Source organism: Sciurus vulgaris, assembly GCF_902686455.1.
Source record: "Sciurus vulgaris genome assembly, chromosome: 18".
Lineage (NCBI taxonomy): Eukaryota > Metazoa > Chordata > Mammalia > Rodentia > Sciuridae > Sciurus > Sciurus vulgaris.
This window is the reverse complement of record NC_136479.1, coordinates 15,129,093-15,146,018: the sequence shown is the minus strand read 5'-3', so window position 1 is coordinate 15,146,018 and position 16,926 is coordinate 15,129,093. Positions and strand designations below refer to the sequence as shown.

Below are 16,926 nucleotides of genomic sequence, written 5' to 3'. Positions count from 1 at the left end.
AGCAATGGAGAAACATAGGGGACTCCTGTCCCAGAGATTGTGATTCTGCCTATCAGTAGGAACAGGGGACATTTTAAAGAGGCCACTCAAAGGCTGCATTGCACATGTTCTCTGTTGGAGTTGCGATTCACTTCTTAACACGGGAGATAGTCATTTTGGAGATCCGCCACCATCCCCAAAATCTGGATTACTGTGTTCCTGTGGCAAGTGTGTGCTCAAGGACAGATAAATCTGCCTAAGATGAGGAGGAAAGGTCATCCTGTTTCCCTGAGATTAGGGAGGAGCAGGGAGAGAAGAAGAGATTTTAAAAATCAGTCGCAGTGACCGAGCAGCAAGGGCTGCGTTCAAAGCCTTACATGGACACCTTTACAGCAGGAGTTAGGATCAGGTTGGTGTTCCACAGAGCAGAGGGAACACTGTGAACGCTGCCAAGGTGAGCAAGTGAGCAGGAACTTGTTAAAAAGTAAAGTGGGAAAAGATTGGGAACTGCAGGTGCAGTTGGCCTGGAGGGCAAGGGTGTCAGTTAAGTCTCACAGCGTTCCTTCTTCCATAGGCACGGGAAGAGAAGCTGATAAGCTCCTCCTGACTGGTCCTTGACATTTCAGAGACCAAGAGCCAGAATTATGGATTATGTAGTCACTTTTGACTAGACGTAGAGTTATGCCCTTTCTGAGAAACAGGAACTGTTTTATAACATGGCAGGGATGTGAGAATGGCTGTTGTCAACGTTTACTCTCCCTTCCTTACTCTCCACTGCCTATCCTTTATAGCTCAATACTATCCCCAGTATAGGATTCTAATCCCTTAGAGAATTAAATGAGTTAAACATGTATAAAGTTTAGACTAGAACTCAATAAAATTTAGATATTTATGAAATTTATATAATCTGCAAAAAGTATGTATGTGCATATATACATTGTGTATATACATATGTATTTTATATATAAATGTGTATGTATATGTGTGTGTGTGTGTGTGTGTGTGTGTGTGTGTGTGTATTTCTTTGCATTATATGTAACCTGAAAGTCCATTTATCTTAGCATTCTCCACTTTTAAGTCCCAAACCTTCAAGAGAAGGTTTGGACTGTTTTTAGTTCACATTGTTCTTTACTCTTTCAAGTGATCCAGTAAACCAGGAAGATTGAGGGACACATGCTTGCTGCCACTCTTGAACTCTTAGCACTAGCTCATCTTTTCATTTTGGAAAAAAAATGTCCTCTACAGTGCTCTGCAGGCAACAAACAGGACCAGGACACAAACTTCTTCTTCTTCCTTTCTAATAGGGGCAATGCAGCACTATTTGTAAGGAATAACCTTAGAGAAGTTCTGCCTCCTGTGGTCTGACATTTTTACATTAATTAAGGTGCTTTCTAATAATAAGCAACTGCCAGCATTTTATGCCCAGAAGAAGCAATTTATTTGAACACTTTACTCTCAGATAATTATTTTCTACCAATAGATAATCCCTATTTTATTGTTTAAAGAACTCATTACCTATTGAAACTATTTCCTGCCAAATTAATCCTGGGAAGCATTACAATTTCTTGCCCAAGGGGCAAACTTAACACTTTATTAAGTGTTAAGAATAGGCTGAGGAGAGCCAAGATGGCGGACTAGAGGAAGGCTGCATTCCTTGTCGCTCCATAACTTGGGTTTCAAGCAGAGGGTATCTGTTTCTCGGTGAGGCAATTTTTGCTGCTTGTCAATCCCCAGTTGTTTACCCCATTTGTCCACTGTGATCACCTGCATTCTGCCAGCATATCAACTACATTTTGAATGCAGATTTCTCACTAAATGGTGCCTATCATCTGTCATTTGGTCATTTGCCTGCCTCTTGTCTGTCCATCGCCTGCCTTTCACCTACCTATCATCCACTGCCCAAGGTTCACCTGCTGATCTTCCACTGGTAGCCAGCAGACCGCAGACCACCAGTGGATTGCCAACTGACTGCCGTTGCCTGGAAGTCCACTGTCACAGTACCTGCAGGTTTGGTTACATGTGGCTGCCGCCATTTTGAGACAACAGCCAGGACCTGTAGGACCCCCGACTGGAATGACCGAGTCTCATCTCCAGGACCCCTGCTTGACTAACCACACACCGCCTCCAGGACCCCCGACCGACCACACCCCTGCCCCAAGCTGCAGCTCCCCATTTGCCAACACATTTGGAAGCCAGAGTAGCCATCTTGGATTATCCTGGAAGCGACAGCTCTCATCTTTAGGTGGGGCAAACCCCATCCTGAGATGCCTGCTGGAGACTGGAAGCTTATTGTCAGTCACTTTTCATGCATGCATTTCATTTTAAGGACTTAAAATCAGCATACTACAGCAATGCAGCCACATCAATGTTCATAGCAGCTCAATTCACAGTAGCTAGATTGTGGAACCAATGAGATGCCCTTCAGCTGATGAATGGATAAAGAAACTGTGGTACATATACATAATGGAATATTACTCAACCATAAAGAAGAATAAAATTATGGATGGCATTTGCTGGTAAATGGATGAAGTTGGAAAATATCATGCTAAGTGAAACAGGCCAAGCCCAAAAAACCAAAGGCTGAATGTTTTCTCCGTGAAGTGGATGACAATATATAATGAGGGGGGGGGGGGCTGCGGATATAGCTCTGTTGGTAGAGTGCTTGCCTCACAAGCATAAGGCCCTGGGTTCGATCCCCAGCACCGCAAAAAAAAGAAAAAAAAAGAAAAGAAACGAGGGAGGGTGGCGGGGGGAAGAGAAGAATGAAGGAACTTTGGATGGTGTAGAGGAAAAGGGGGTGGGAGTGGGTGGGGGTTGGAAAGATAGTAGAGTGAAACACACAGTATTACCCTATGTATATGTATGACTACATTAATGGTGTGAATCTACATTGTGTACAACCATAGAAATGAAAAGTTGTATCCCATTTGTGTATAATGAATCAAAATGCAGTCAATAAAAAATATTTTAATAAAAAAATAGGATAGAGACCAAGATAGACCTAGGTCCCTGCCCTCCTGGATCTTACATTCTAGTTGGGAGAACCTGAGGGTAAGCACAGCTACACTATCAGGTGATGATAAGTGCTGTTTAAAGACTGGAGGATGATCATGTGGAGGGGCTGGTAGAGGAACGATTTTAGATAAGGTGGCCTTCGATGGCCTATCTGAAGAGGGTTCCTGCGTATGCTTGTAACAGTGTCCACTTTAGGCTTTGAATACAGCCCTTGCTGCTTGACCACTGCAACTGATTTTTTAAATGGACAGGTTTCTTTCTTTTCCTCTTTCCCTGCTCCTCCCTAATCTCAGGGAAACAGGATGACCTTTCTTCCCCATCTTAGGCAGATTTATCTGTCCCTGAGTACACAGCATCACAGGAACGAAGTAATCCGGGCTTTGGGGATGGTATAGCAGAAGATCTCAGAAATGACCGTCTCCCACATTAACAAGTGAATCACAACTCTGAGAGAACATGTGGGATGGAGCCTTTAAAAACCTCCTGTTCCTGCTGATGGGCAGAATCACAGCTTTGGGGACAGGAGTCCCCTGTGTTTCCCCTTTGCTAGCAAAGCAATAAAGGTTCTTTTTCCTTTTTCTCAAAACTGTCATCATTATTGGATTAGCATTAGGGACAAGTTCCAAGCTTTCAGCAACACACAACTGCTGAAACTTTACAGGCAAGGTCTCAGGAAGGCTCTGGAGCAGCAGAATCAGCACTGGGCTGACCATCTGGGTTCCAGGACTCTTGTTTTGCCTGTTTCTCTAATCAAGGCATGACCATGGACAATATGCTGAACCTTTCTGAACCTCACTTCCTTCATCTATAAATTGAGTGGAAAAACTATTCCCCTGTTACTCAAAGGGAACCTCCTTGTTACTCTAGAACCTCAAATACATCCTGGCTTGCTAGGTCAGAATCTGCATAACAAGGTCCCCAAATGAGTCATATGTGCATGAAAGGGAGAAGAAATGAGGTGGAGAAGATGGGAGGTCTCAGAAGGGGCTGCTAGCCAAGTATGTCAGAAAAATCTGTGAGGTCGAGCTGTACAAGGAGCTAATTGTACCCTTTCCATGGCAACAGAGAGTTGGCCTCCCATTTTTTTGTAGCTCCTTTGAGAGTTAAATGCTTGGTTCTATCTATTGCTCCTCAAAGATCCTATCGATAGCTCCGGAGCATTCAGGAACACTCCTGACTCAGCCTCCCAAGTAGCTGGGACTACAGTGAAAGGGAAAGCAAAAGCCAATCACAGTGCATCTGTGATCCCAGTTGCTTGGGAGGCTGATGCAGGAGGACCAGGTGGCCCAGGAGTTCAAGACTAGCTTGGACAACATGACAGTGTTGCTGAAAGTTCAGTCCTATCCCCGATGCCAATCCAATGACGGCATGGTTATGAGAAAAAGGGAAAAGGTTTATTCTGTTCATCAGCAGCTTTTAAAGAGGCCACTCAAAGGCTCCATCCCACGTGTTCTCTCAGAGTTGTGATCCACTTGTTAACGTGGGAGACGGTCATTTCTGAGATCTTCTGGTGCCATCCCCAAAGTCTGGATTACTTTGTTCTTGAGTTGCTGTGTACTCAAGGACAGATAAATCTGCCTAAGATGGGGAAGAAAGGTAATTCTGTTTCCCTGAGATTAGGGAGGAGCAGGGAGACAGAAAGAGAAAGAAACATGTCCATTTAAAAAATTAAGTTTCAGTGGCAGAGCAGCAAGGGCATAAAGTGGACCTCTGTGGCTAGCCACCTCACTCCCAGAACCCTCTTGAGCCAGATCCGGGCCGCTTTCTGGGAGCCATGTCTTCTGGGGTTTACTGATGCCAAAGCTGACTACCAGCTTCTCATGGAGGCATTTCTTTTTTTTTTTTTTTTTTTTTTTTTTTTCAATTCAAATATCTCTTGTTCTTTGTTTTTATTTAACTCAAAATAGCTAGTAACATAAAAACATTTAAAAAATATCTCCAATACTTGACAATTCAGTTATTTTTGACTGATGACACTTGATTACTTAGTTTTTGCTTATTTCCAACATGTAATAACATAATCTAACACAAAACATTTTTAAAAGTTTGCAGTAGGCTTTAAACTTGTGTATTTAGATCCTAATCAAAAACCATGATGTAGTTAATAGTTTCAATCTTATATATTTTTCTTCCACACAGAAACTAATTAAAGCTAATAACCACGACTAGGCTAGCTATTAATTAGTGTTCAATGAATGCCCATTTGTGGCACATACATACAGGTAGCATATATGGTTTTATCCTTAGCTACTCAAAATATGAATGTACGATGTCCAGTGGAGTTACATCAGAGACACATCTAACTGAATACATGAGGCCAGCCAAGAGGAATCCATAGGGAAAATAACACGAAGCCCTGTGACAATGCCATTAACTTGAATGCACGCCCCCAAGTGAACCTGGACCAGTACTGTACATCTGCTCTTTCTTCAGTCATCATCTTTTCACATCTGCCTCTTACCCAGCAAGCATCCTATAGGGCTAAGTGTGATTCTAATGTTTAGAAGAATGTGCTTTTTATACACAATTGTCCCCAAACCACCACCATCAATGGAATTTGATCTTCAAATGACCATTCTTATTTTCCAATGCTAGAGAAGAGACGATGTGGTGGGTGTACAGGCTTCTAATACAGTACCTTTCTAAAGGGCTCTCAAGGATAGTCTAACATGCCATTTCATCTTATGCTCTGGTGTTAGAAGTTAACTTCTGGGATGCGATGCAACTCCACTGTAATATAAATTAAGATGCCATGATTTTTAAATGTCATAACACTGCCAATAAATTTAATTTCCAGTTTGGTTCCTTCCCCACAGCACAGTGTGTTTCTGTGATGCTCTTCTGGTGCCAGCACTTCAGAATGTACAATCACAGGCCAAGAAAATTGCAGGGTGAAGAGATTAGTGTGTCAGGAGATCTGAACAAAAATCCACTCAAGCTGACCCGTCTCAGGATGATTCAGGATACAATGTTCAATTAGTAAATGGTGCGACTGAAGCAGAGCATAATTTCGCCGACACTCTGCTCCCAGGAATCTACTGTGACCTCCTTTTCGTGGGTTTCTAAGTTGGCAGTTACATTCTACTTCTTAAAACTCAGCCTTAACCTGACCACCACCCTGGTTCAGTTTCTATTTTTAAAAGCACCATTCTAATGGAAACGTCCCTGCCCTGAATTAAGTTGGGACTGTGAATTTTACCACTAGCTAGAGCTGTTATGCCATGGAGTTTAGGTTAATTTGGTAGATATCGATTTCCTTGACTATGACTTTGAAAACTTGCTTCAGCTTCTTTGAGCCTTGTAGGATTTCTACCTGGGCTGCAGATGAGGGTAAAATATCCCATGGAGTACTCCTTCAATAACCACATTTGGAAAATCGCTGGCTGCAGGCAAGACGTATGGATCCCTGAGGAACAGCAGCACCGGCTGGTGGGACAGTTTGCTTGACTCTTCAGATTCTGTCTCATCAAAAGATCCACAACTTTCTGCCTTTGGTAGAGAGGGCAAGTGTCTCACATTTAGGAAATCAAGAAAGAGTTTGGGAAGTTCTTCATTTTCTAAAATGACAGCCTGTAAATATGTTTCCAAACCTTGTCGTCGCTGTTCCAAAACTTTTGGAACCCAGTTCCTAACATGTTTAGAAGGGATTTCTGGAGTTTTTATACATTTCTTAAGCTTTTTGTGCAAAGCATGAAATTCGCTGTACCTTTTTTCAACAAAATGTTTTCTTCCATTCATAAGCACTTCTATCTTAAACACCGTGTATCCCCGCTCCAGGTCACTCTCCTCGTAGCGAAAGGACGGGATGTAGACCTCCATGGCCGAGCCAGCCGGCCGGCTCATGGAGGCATTTCATGTCATCCGCCTACCATTGCTTTGTGTGACACTTTCCCCTGTACTGTGGCCATCACCATCCTGTGTGACAAAGGGGCTAATCAGTAGGTCTGAAGTGGTGCATGCTGGCCCAGGAAATTGTGCACAGGAGGAGCTTCATCTCCTATGAATGTCCCTGGGAAGGCATGCCCGGGGCCTGCTTCTACAGAGCTCTGAAGTGATGGAAAGAAAGTAGCATGACCACGGAGGAAATTTCAGGGTGAATAGACTGCTGGCTCCTGAGCTCACTGCTGTTCAACCTGAAGTCCGGAACCGGCCTGCAGGTGAGAAAGTGCCCTCCGCGCCTATTCAGCCGTTCCTCGCTGAAGGCTGGAGCACCGGACTCACCCCTGAGGACTGGGCTGCTGCCCAGCCACACAGCGTTCCAACCAGGCACTGAGGGGTCTTACATTGTTCTTCTTCAGGTGTAAGCAAAATGGAAACAAGGCTGGCAGGAAATAAACAGCCGTTTGTTAAATAAGTCACTATTGCTTGGAGTGTGGATGAGAAGAGGGAGCACAGAGCTAGGGGCTTCTCTGAGCCCTGGGTCTACCGAGTGGTCGGGTTGTCCCAGGTGTCAGTCCACTAGAGTGAGCCCAGTAGGCTGCTGTGATTCTGTGGGCCAGTAGCCACAAACTGGGACCCGCAAAAGAACTGTGACATGGCTCAGTGTCAGAGCACTTGCCTAGCTTGTGCAAGGCCTGGGTTGGATCCCAGGCACTGCCCCCCCGCCAAAAAGGTGGGGATGGGGACTGTGACTGCCTCAGATCTGAGGTTCCAGCTCCTACTGGGCAAGTTTACAAGACTATGCCTGAAAACGAGCCCAGATTCCATTTCCTCAAATTCCTTGGAGATGACATTGTGAACAATGATTATGGGATATTTTTTATAGTTCTCTTGTTCTGGAGAAGTTTTTGTTAAGCTAAAAAGTTGCTATAGGAAGGACAAATACTGTATGATTCTGTTAATATAGGGTACCTAGACCAGGCAGATTCACAAAGAAAGACTGTGGAATAGCAGATGTGGGGAGCAGATGGGAGAGAGTGAGGAGTTAACGGGTAGAGAGCTTAGATATGGGAAGATGAAAATGTTCTGGAAGGGGATACTGATAACGGTTGCACAGCCTTGCCAACATACTGAATGCTCCTCAACGGCACATCTAAAACTGGTCACTGTCCTTGTGTGTATTTCACCATAATAAGAAATACCCCACCGCCCAGAAAAGGAAGAAGAAATGGGCTCGATCTTACTTTAAAATGTTAGGAATACCCTAGAAAACGCTGGAGAGTGCAGTGATCTCCAGAATTGACTTGCTGAGTAGCCATGGGCCAGTGACTCGATGTTCCCTTCCCCTGTCTATGAAGCTTCGGCTTCCCTGTGAATAAAATGAAGCTTCCCCCTTCCTAATCATGCACCTCTCAAAGAGAAAGTGAGCAAATAAGCAAATGCTTATTTTAAAGCCAGAGAAAGTTCCTAAAGATCTGCAACTGAGCACTAGTTTTTTTATGGTAAATATTACTCAAAATAAGGGATAAGCTTATTGAGAATTAATACTTTTTAATGACATGTTAATATAATTATATGCTAATATAATTATACACTAATATAATTACCTTGATAATTATATACTAAAATTTTTGTTGTAATGGCATTTTATAATACATAAAAAGAGTATGTGAAAGTTAAAGTGTGATGAGTTTGTTGCTGGCACCGAGGGTGATAGAATGATCTAAGAATTTAAAAATAAAAGAAATAGATTGTCTTCCTAAGCTAAACTATATACTCAGTCTAATAGATCAGAACAGAGACACATAGACAGATAATGATTCATGAAGTAGCAAGACTAAACTGTATCCTAATATATGATATATTAACTTAGGCTTGGTCTCAGAAGTGGGTATTGCTACTACAGAAAATAGATAAAGAAAATTTACTGGAGCAAACTGACAGGGTGTTATGGTTTGGATATGACGTGCCCCCCGTAGAACTCCTGTGTTAATGTCACCTACAAGTTATTTCCTGCCTCAGGGACTTTGCACAAGCTTCTCCATTTGACTTTAAGTCTCCCATCACCCACACCTTCTCTTCTCCACTGACACTTGTCTCTCAGGCCTCAGCTTAATGTCCCCCTGACTTTCTCTCCATCTGTGTCAAGTACCCTGGCACTGATGACTCTTGCACCATTTCCTTTGTTGAATTTATCACTATATGATCATTTAACTCATGACTGTCTTTACCACCAGACTCTCAAACCTACAACTCCTGAAACATAGCAGGTGCCTAGCAAATATTTGTTGGGGGGGGGCAGGGAGTAATGTGTGGGTCTTAGAGGGATAGATCAGACTTCCAAATCCTGGTGCAAATGAATTGTGAACATCACGTGTTCTGAATCCCAGTCTACCAAACTTTAAATTAAACTTTGTCTTCTCATGCAGGTCTGTTAGCAAGGAGAAAGGAGATACTTGTGCCAGTATTTTTGCCTTTAATGCAAATTAAAATGTTGGTAATACCATTTTATGCACCCAACTTCGAAGCGTGATTCTAAGAGCCATCTGCCCCTCTGACCTGAGATTCAGAGCTCTACTGTCAGATGCACTGAGATCAGGAGGCTTCTGACCTACTAGGCGAATGGCCAGAGCCGATTCATTCACCAAGTTCTCGACATCCTGAGACCTCCAGGAAGAGAGAGACTCAGTGGGTCAGGACATCAGGGTGTGGTTGTCTGAGAAAGTAACATTGAGCTGAGACTGGAAAGTCAGTAAGACTTGCCCATGTGATTAAATGTGAGGGAAAGGTTTTCCAGTATAGGAAATTTCCAGTATAGGAAATGGTATGCAGAAAAGCCAGGAGATGGCTTTTCTGCATAATGGTGGAGTATGATAGTAGAGAAATTACAGCAATAAAGAGGAGATGACTAGTGTTTCATGGTGCATCTAAAGAACTTCAGAGTTTATCTCTTAGGCAATGGAGAGGTATTAAATAATGTCAAACAGGAAAATGATAGCATCGTGTGTTCTAGGGAAAAGACTGGGTAGGGAGGATGCACTGGACTGGAGTAGGGGTGTGGGCACACTTAAGACCAGAATTAGGAGGAACCTGGGGAGAATCCATTTGGGAGATGCTAACGATGTGAAATAAAGCAATGGCGATAAAATTGGAGAAACTCTGGAGGCAGGTAGGCAGTCAGATTTATAAGGCATAGTAACTTATTGGGAATGAGGAGGAGCAACTCCATAGGAGCTGGCACCGAGGGTGATAGCATGATCTAAGAATTGAAAAATAAATGGATTGTCTTCCAAAGCTAAAGTATATACTCAGGCTAATGGATCAGAACAGAGACACATAGATAATAATTCACGAAGTAGCAAGACTAAACTGTATCCTAATACATGATCTATTAACTTAGGATTGGTCTCAGAAGTGGGTATTGCTTAGGGTTTGCCTTAGGGGACAGCTGGATGATTATTAGCCATGACAGGAACAAAGGCATGAGAAATGGGGTTCTTTTAGTACGTGAACATACTGAGTTTCAGATACCCAGGGTTCCTGTAGGAGGAGAGGGAAAGTAGGCATGAGGCTCTTCAATTGCTGACTAGCATTCACTTACAAATCTATTTCACTATGTATGAAAAACCTAACTTCCTGTGTAGGTCGAAAAGCATGACATGTTTCCAACACATTTCTAAAGGTCCTGAGAATAATATTACATTGTACAGCGTTCTTCTTCAAAGGATCTACCCAAATAAATATCTCACGACTACTTAGGCTTTTTTAAAAATCTCTCCTCTGGCTTAGTTTAAATATGATTGGATTGCAAACATTACTAACCTGTTCGCAAACAGGCCACATTGGCAAGCCACCACTCTGGGATCTTAGGCAGAATCACAATTACTCGATCTCCCTTTTCCAGGGAACAGGCTTCTGTAAGAATATTGGCAAATCTCCTGGACAAAGATCCCAGTTCCTCAAAACTCCACTTTACTTCATCTCCATTTTCATCTATCCACCAGAAGGCTGGATTAGAAGGCCTCTGTCCAGCCTAAGGAAAGACAAACCAGCCATGGATTTAGAGGTTGTTAGACAGTTAAATGCTATTTCGGTGGAACCAATGGAGTATATCCTCTGAATGTATTAGTTAGGACTTATACTGAGTCTTTGGAAATAACTCTGGGATTCTTATTCTAGGGAGCAATGTCATTTCTTATTTAGTGCAATTGCTTCTTTTCCCAAAAAGTTAGAATATTACTTTCCTTTATATTTCTCTGAATACTGTATCTGTGCCTTATTTCCTACCATTTCTGACTCTTGGAGTCACTTTTCACTATACTTTTTGTTTTTTAAAAATCAACCTAACTATTGACATTGTGGGCCAGATAATTATTTATTCTGTAAATATTTTATTCTATAAATAATTTATTCCATAAAGAACTGTCCTTTACATTAATTTTTGTTTGTTTGTTTGATTTTTAGCAGTATCCTTTTGCCTTTATCCAGTAGCAACTACCCCCTCTCCACCCACATTTCCTCAGGGCAACAAAAATGTCTCCAGACATTGCTAAATGTCCACAGGGGGGCAAAATTGCTCCCAGCTCAGAAACTGTCATCTGACTGTCCCTTTCTCCATACCTTCTCCTTATTGGTCCACTGGTCCAGGACATCTTTAGCAAAGTTGAAATACTCTGGAATCTCCAGTTTGAAGTCCTGTTTCATGGACTCATAGTTGGAGAAATTCTGAGGGATTGCTCTTCTGTAATCTCTATGAAAAGCTCTCATAAAACCAGAAATTGCTAAGCGCTGAAAACACTTGGCATTGAGCAGTATCTCCATGGTGACTAGCATCAATTTCGTTGGATGTTTTAGCACTCAGGATTTCCATGGAGACTAATCCATCTAAAAGACAAGCAAAAAGGTCATAGATTTATTTCGGTCCTGAACGTAGCCATACCCCGAAGCAGCTCAGTTTTATTTTTATTACCTACTGCCACCATTATCATTGCACCATTTTCTGAATACTCCTGTGTTCTAAAAACTGTGCTCAGTGTTTTATATACACTTTGTCATTAATCCTCAGATTAACACTGTGAAGTTGGTATTGTTACCATCTGTGTTTACTGATAGAGAAAATTGCTAGCAAGAGAACTTGGGCTGGATTTAAACTATCATGTCTTAGCCCATTCTAACTAATGAACTATTGCTTCCCAACATGTATTTCTAAAGAAATAAAGATCTGGGACACCCAGGTAATCTCACTGTCCGTAAAAGGATGAAGGCTTCTTATCTTTTATCTGCAGATTTCAAAAGTAGTACAGAAAAGTTCAGGAGAATTTTTCACAATCGATAAGATAAGATGAAGAAATGGGGAGTAGCCCACTACCAATTAGGCATGAAAGTAAACTGTCAAAGTTTATAATCTGTCTAGTTTATAGGCTGCTGTTCCCATGCTCCCAGTAAAAGCCCACGCTACTTTCAAGTCCTGGAAGCTGTATTGTTGGAGATGTAATAATAGGGCTTTAACCTTTAGGGATTTTGTGGGGGAGGCCCCTTGGGGCCCCCTAACCCTTCCTCCTTCTGTGGGAAATCATTTGATCACATTGTCATTTATTTGTTGAGGCTGTTAAAGATACTATTCTAGGAATTATGAATATTCAAGGTTCTCCTCTTTATACTTTGTGTAATTTTCTAAATTTTCTATAATGAAATATGTATTACTTTCATAATCATTAAATAATAATTTTTACTGCAATTCTAGCTATTTGCTACATAAGGCAGCCTGACTAATGTAGAAGCATTTCTGTATTGATAAACTGCCAAAACAATGCATAATAACTGATATCAGTTTAGTTTTCTCCTAGATGGACCTGGGGTTTGAGCATCATGTTGGTGTACTGAATTGGAAGCCTGGGTACTTCTTCTGACCTTCCCATTTCTTTGTATGAGGACCTGATAAGTCAGTTTTCTTGAATCCTTTGAGATAATCTGGTTTGAGCCTCATTTTTCACTTGCAAAGACATCTGGAGCCCCAGAGAGGAGAGGCAACTGGCTTCAACCTGTCATTATTAGAGTCAGAACCAGAACTCTCCCGTTTTGAATTCCCATGTGAATGTTTTTACTTCAGTCCAATATTTCATAAAATAGTGATTCTCAATTTTGGCCATATATATGAATCATTAGGTAAGGTTTTTTTTTTTTTTAAATCCTGATGACTAGGTCTTGAATCAATTAAATCAGCATCTTTGGGAGTGGACCCTGGACATCATATTTAGAACTATTTAGAAAGTTCATTGGAGGATTCTAATGCAATGCCAGGGTTGAGAATCATTCGCCTAAAGGCTGCAATCTGTGAACCAGCAGCATCAACATCACCTAGAAGCTTGTTAGAAACACATAAACTCAGGCCCCAGACCCATTGAATTAATGGATATTAAACTTTTAACAAGATTCCCAGGTGGTTGGTATGTACTGTTAAGCATAAAAATCACTGGCCCATACCATTTTGGCTAAATACATTAGCTATTAAACCATACAGTCATGTAAGTCCCAGTTTTGCCACTTATGAACTGTGATTGAATCATTAACCACTTTGAACCTTGGTTTGACATTTTACCAGTGGAGAGACTAATAGAACCTCTGTCAGAGAGTTGCTCCAATCATTTTGTACAAAAATGATTATGATAGAGCCTAGCATATTTCCACTAGAAGAGGGGTTGGCAAACTTTTTCTGTAAAGAGATAAACAGTAAACATTCTGGACTTCACAAACTGTATATGATCTCTGTTGCAACTATTCAATTCTGATGTAGCCATTGATAATACTTATGCTAATGGACATGGCTGGGTTTTCCAAAGAATCTTATTTATGGATATGAAACCTTGAATTTTTGTTACTCTTTTAATGTTTTCTCAATCATTTAAAAATGTGAAAACCATTCTCAGTTTGCAGGCTGTGCAAAAACAGGCAGAGGCTGGATTTATCCCATGGGCTACCATTTGCTGGTTATATTAGAATATAAATTTTAAGAGAGTGGAGCCTTGTCTGTTACATCAATGCTACTATCCCTGACAATTATGATAGCATATGGTCCATAGTAGGTGCTTAAGAAACAGGTTGAATGAATAAGAAATGTTTTTGGAAGTGAAAATTTTTGGATGCAGTTAACTTCAACAACTCAGGATTCCAGTAGACCTAAGAAGTGCCTCTACTACTTAACCAGAGTCATGTGACTACCTGTACTGTCCACATGTGACTGTTTTATTTAAATTAATTTAAATAAAATTTGAAAATCAGTCTTTCAGTCACACTGGCTGCATTCTGAGTGCTTAATAGCACTCATGGCTGGTGGCTGTAGTACATGGGTCAGTGCAGACATAAAACATTTCTGTCATTGCAGGAAATTCTTCTGGACAGTGTTGATCTATGTTGACAATAGCTCAGAACTGGACTGATACAGAACATTAAAATACAGGAAAATCAAAGGAGAAGTTTCCTAAGATTTTTCTAAGGGCCCAGGTTTAGTTTTAGTAAGTTGCCCATCTCTCTTCTCTTGACTATAGGGTGTAGTAGGAAACTCATTAACAGAAATGTCAGCTCTAAGGAGAAAAAGCTGCTCTTTGGAACAGAAATAAAATCATTCTGAGGCCCATTTTCCTGGGGGTTAAGTTCTTAATTCCTCAAATGTCATTTGACTTGGCACTGGGGCCTGGGTGGAGAGAGAACTACTGATCTTGGTTCTTTGTTGGCAAATTGCTACTTGCCCATTTGGCTACTGTCCATCCTAACAAACTTAGCCTCAGTTTTCTTTACACTGAAGGAAACAGTCAACACTAAATGTCCAAACATAATTTGTCTCTGTTCTTCATTTTTTGCATAATGTCTTCAGATGATTCAAAAAATATCAAAGGTACACAGTGAAAAATCTGCAGTCTTAAATCTTCCCATTTCCATCCCACTCTTATTTCTCAAGGAATTTCTGTTATTCTTTCTGGTCACCTTTCAGGGTTTCTTTCTGTGTATTCAAGCAAGCATGACTATAGATTCTTTTTTTCCCACCACTTTACAAAACAGATAGCCTAGATACACACTGTTCTGCCCACTAAAAACATTTTTAAATTTTTTATTTAATTAGTTACACATGACAGTAGAATGTAGTTTGATACATCATATATAGTGGAGTATAATTTCTCATTCTTCTTGTTAGACATGATACAGAATCCGATCAGTCGTATAGTTACACATATACAATGGGGTAATAATGTCTGATTCATTTAATATCCTTCCTACCCCCATCCCTCCTAAAAATATTTTTAAACGTGTTTCTAGAGATCTCTTCATATCAGTACATGAGGCTCTTCATTTTTTTAAAGTAGCTGCATTGAATTCTAATGAATGGTAGCACCATAATTTCTTTCTTTTTTTATTTGTTCTTTTCAGTTATTCATGACAGTAGCCGTGATTTCTTTAACACAGTCCCCTATCAATAATCACTTGAGTTGTCTCTATTATTTTACAATTTAGATGAAAATTTGAAACTATTTTCTTCAAAATAAATATTCTGATTCTTTGTCTCATTACTTGGATATAAAAACAAATAGTATTTTTAAATAGTTAAGAAGTATAATAAAACAATTTCTGATCCTATTAAAATAAGAGGCAGGAATTTAGACTGGTTAGAACTGGGACGTTGCACTTCATTCTTGGTAGGTAAGCATGTTTCATTTATTATTTAGCAGCTACTGAGTACCTACCATGGAAACACTTTTCAGACATAGAGTATATACAGGTGAATGAATGAGACTCTTCTCTGTCATGGAAAGAAACACATAAGTAAGGCAACAAATAAATGTGATATTGAACAAAAGGAAAGGGTAACAGGAGAAAAGGGAGTCTATTTTAGGAGGTCTCTCTGGGAATGTGACATTTTTGCTAAGATCTGACCAGTGGCTTCACAGTGCTAAGCATTTTGCATTGATTTATCATTGTCATTTTACATACAAGGAGTATAGACAAGTGCATGCATATCCAGATTGAATAACACACTTGTTCGTTCTCCAGATACTTACTGAGCACTTACTACATGCCAGGTGTATACTACCTGCTGAAAATACAGATGCAAGCAACACACAGCTAATGGTGCCCCCATGAAGCTTGTAGACTGTTAAACAATTATGCACATATTGTAATTGGGATAAATACACTGTACTCAACTGGCTGATGCTGAGTAGAATCAGCAGTCAGTATGATTTCTTCCCTATGCCTGATACAAAACTCTCCACCACATTCATAATCCTTCAAACATACATTAAAAACAAACTTGACCAGCCATTTGGAGCTGAAAATGAACCTGATCATTCTATTCTACCAAAAAGAAAATACCAACATCCTCCTCACCAAAACCATAATATTGCCTTCTCCCTAAAGCTCAATTCCTGTCTTTTTAAATTATCTTAGCATTTGTAAAAATTCTTTGTAGATGAAAGAACTGAGATAACTTTCAGATAAGTCCAGATTTTTATACTGAGCCGACAGAAATATTGCCAAGGAAAATTCTTCTAAGAAAGACAGTACTACTGATGTGTCAGATGGACTTTTGAAAGTATTTACTGTCTCACCTGACATACGTTATGTTCACCTAAACATTGGTGCCAAGGGGGGCCTCCCTACATCTCCGTAAACACTCCTCCCCCTAAGTTGTCCAAGTAATTACAGTGGTCTGTCATACATGGCCCAGGCTATTCTTCCCACCAGCAATAAGATGTTGCCTAAAAACACAACTTTTGGAGCATCCCTCAGTTGATCACCTAATGGAAAAACGTGGCTGCCTCCAAATTATTTTCTTCAATTTTGCATTTTAAGTTTCCCAAAGTTTTCTTGAGGTAGTTTGCATGCTTTCTAGATGATGTAGAAGACAGGTTTCCATCCGCTACTGAGCAGGGTGGGAACTAAGCAAACAATGAAAACAGTGAAAAACTCAGCTGCTCTTCAGACTCAAAATTTGTTTGAAAACAATTTATCAAGTAAATGCATGCACATGCTTAAAGAAGATCAAAAAGCACCAGAAGTCTT

General features: G+C 40.6%; 2 protein-coding genes across 11 annotated transcripts in view; both read right to left on the bottom strand.

Annotated features, from left to right (window-relative positions):
• Positions 1 to 16,926, bottom strand: part of ACSM3 (acyl-CoA synthetase medium chain family member 3) — a 62,375-nt gene that overhangs the window by 20,329 nt on the left and 25,120 nt on the right. For 9 of the 10 annotated variants that reach the window (XR_013760690.1, XM_079120864.1, XM_079120869.1 and 6 more), the window contains 2 exons: positions 11,494 to 11,757; positions 10,696 to 10,906 (listed from right to left, as the gene is read on the bottom strand). Coding sequence is in view for 9 of the 10 variants with exons in the window: in XM_079120864.1 (XP_078976990.1) it covers positions 10,696 to 10,906; positions 11,494 to 11,706 (424 nt within the window). In the remaining variant the exon portion in view is untranslated. Of the gene's footprint in view, positions 1 to 10,695; positions 10,907 to 11,493; positions 11,758 to 15,608; positions 15,665 to 16,926 lie in introns of all 10 variants that reach the window. The other variant, XM_079120865.1, reaches the window with a different exon arrangement.
• Positions 4,867 to 6,827, bottom strand: LOC306649714 (sorting nexin-24). The gene has a single exon (XM_079120909.1). It carries the CDS (start codon positions 6,811 to 6,813, stop codon positions 6,304 to 6,306), a length of 510 nt encoding a protein of 169 aa, XP_078977035.1. The 5' UTR covers positions 6,814 to 6,827; the 3' UTR covers positions 4,867 to 6,303.